Source organism: Octopus bimaculoides, chromosome 23 (genome assembly GCF_001194135.2).
Source record: "Octopus bimaculoides isolate UCB-OBI-ISO-001 chromosome 23, ASM119413v2, whole genome shotgun sequence".
Lineage (NCBI taxonomy): Eukaryota > Metazoa > Mollusca > Cephalopoda > Octopoda > Octopodidae > Octopus > Octopus bimaculoides.
In genome coordinates, this window is record NC_069003.1 from 4,497,937 (window position 1) to 4,498,357 (window position 421).

Below are 421 nucleotides of genomic sequence, written 5' to 3' on the forward strand. Positions count from 1 at the left end.
TATATATATATATATATATATATATATATATATATGAATATGAATTTATGTGTGTTTCTCTTCTTTTCCAGTATCAATGAAAACTTCCACGATATTCCCGCTCGCCAGTTTACTGGTTTTACTTGTTGGTGGAATTATTTGCTTCGTAGGCCATTGCAACACACGAAGAAATAGGTTGACATTTTTTGGGGGCATTCTATTTGTTTTAGCAGGTAAGTAAACAATTTAACAATGATCTCTTTTTTTCACTCTGTAACACATCTACATATCAACTCGTGTATGGACTATCAACTCATTCCTCCTATCTTACTTCTATCCGACGAAGAATCAGGCTCGAAACGTCATTTCCGTTGCTATTTTTCCATCTGAAAGTTTCACTGAGCTTCGTTCTAATATATTTATTGTGTACGTCAAATTGATG

General features: G+C 33.3%; 1 protein-coding gene across 1 annotated transcript in view; it reads left to right on the plus strand.

The window, feature by feature from the left end:
* Positions 1-212, plus strand: part of LOC128250586 (voltage-dependent calcium channel gamma-5 subunit-like) — a gene marked incomplete at its 3' end in the record, with an annotated part of 315,291 nt that extends 315,079 nt beyond the window's left edge. The window contains 1 exon segment of the mRNA XM_052975887.1: positions 72-212. Within this exon segment, the coding sequence (XP_052831847.1) occupies positions 72-212 (141 nt within the window).
* Between the last annotated feature and the right edge of the window lie 209 nt (positions 213-421).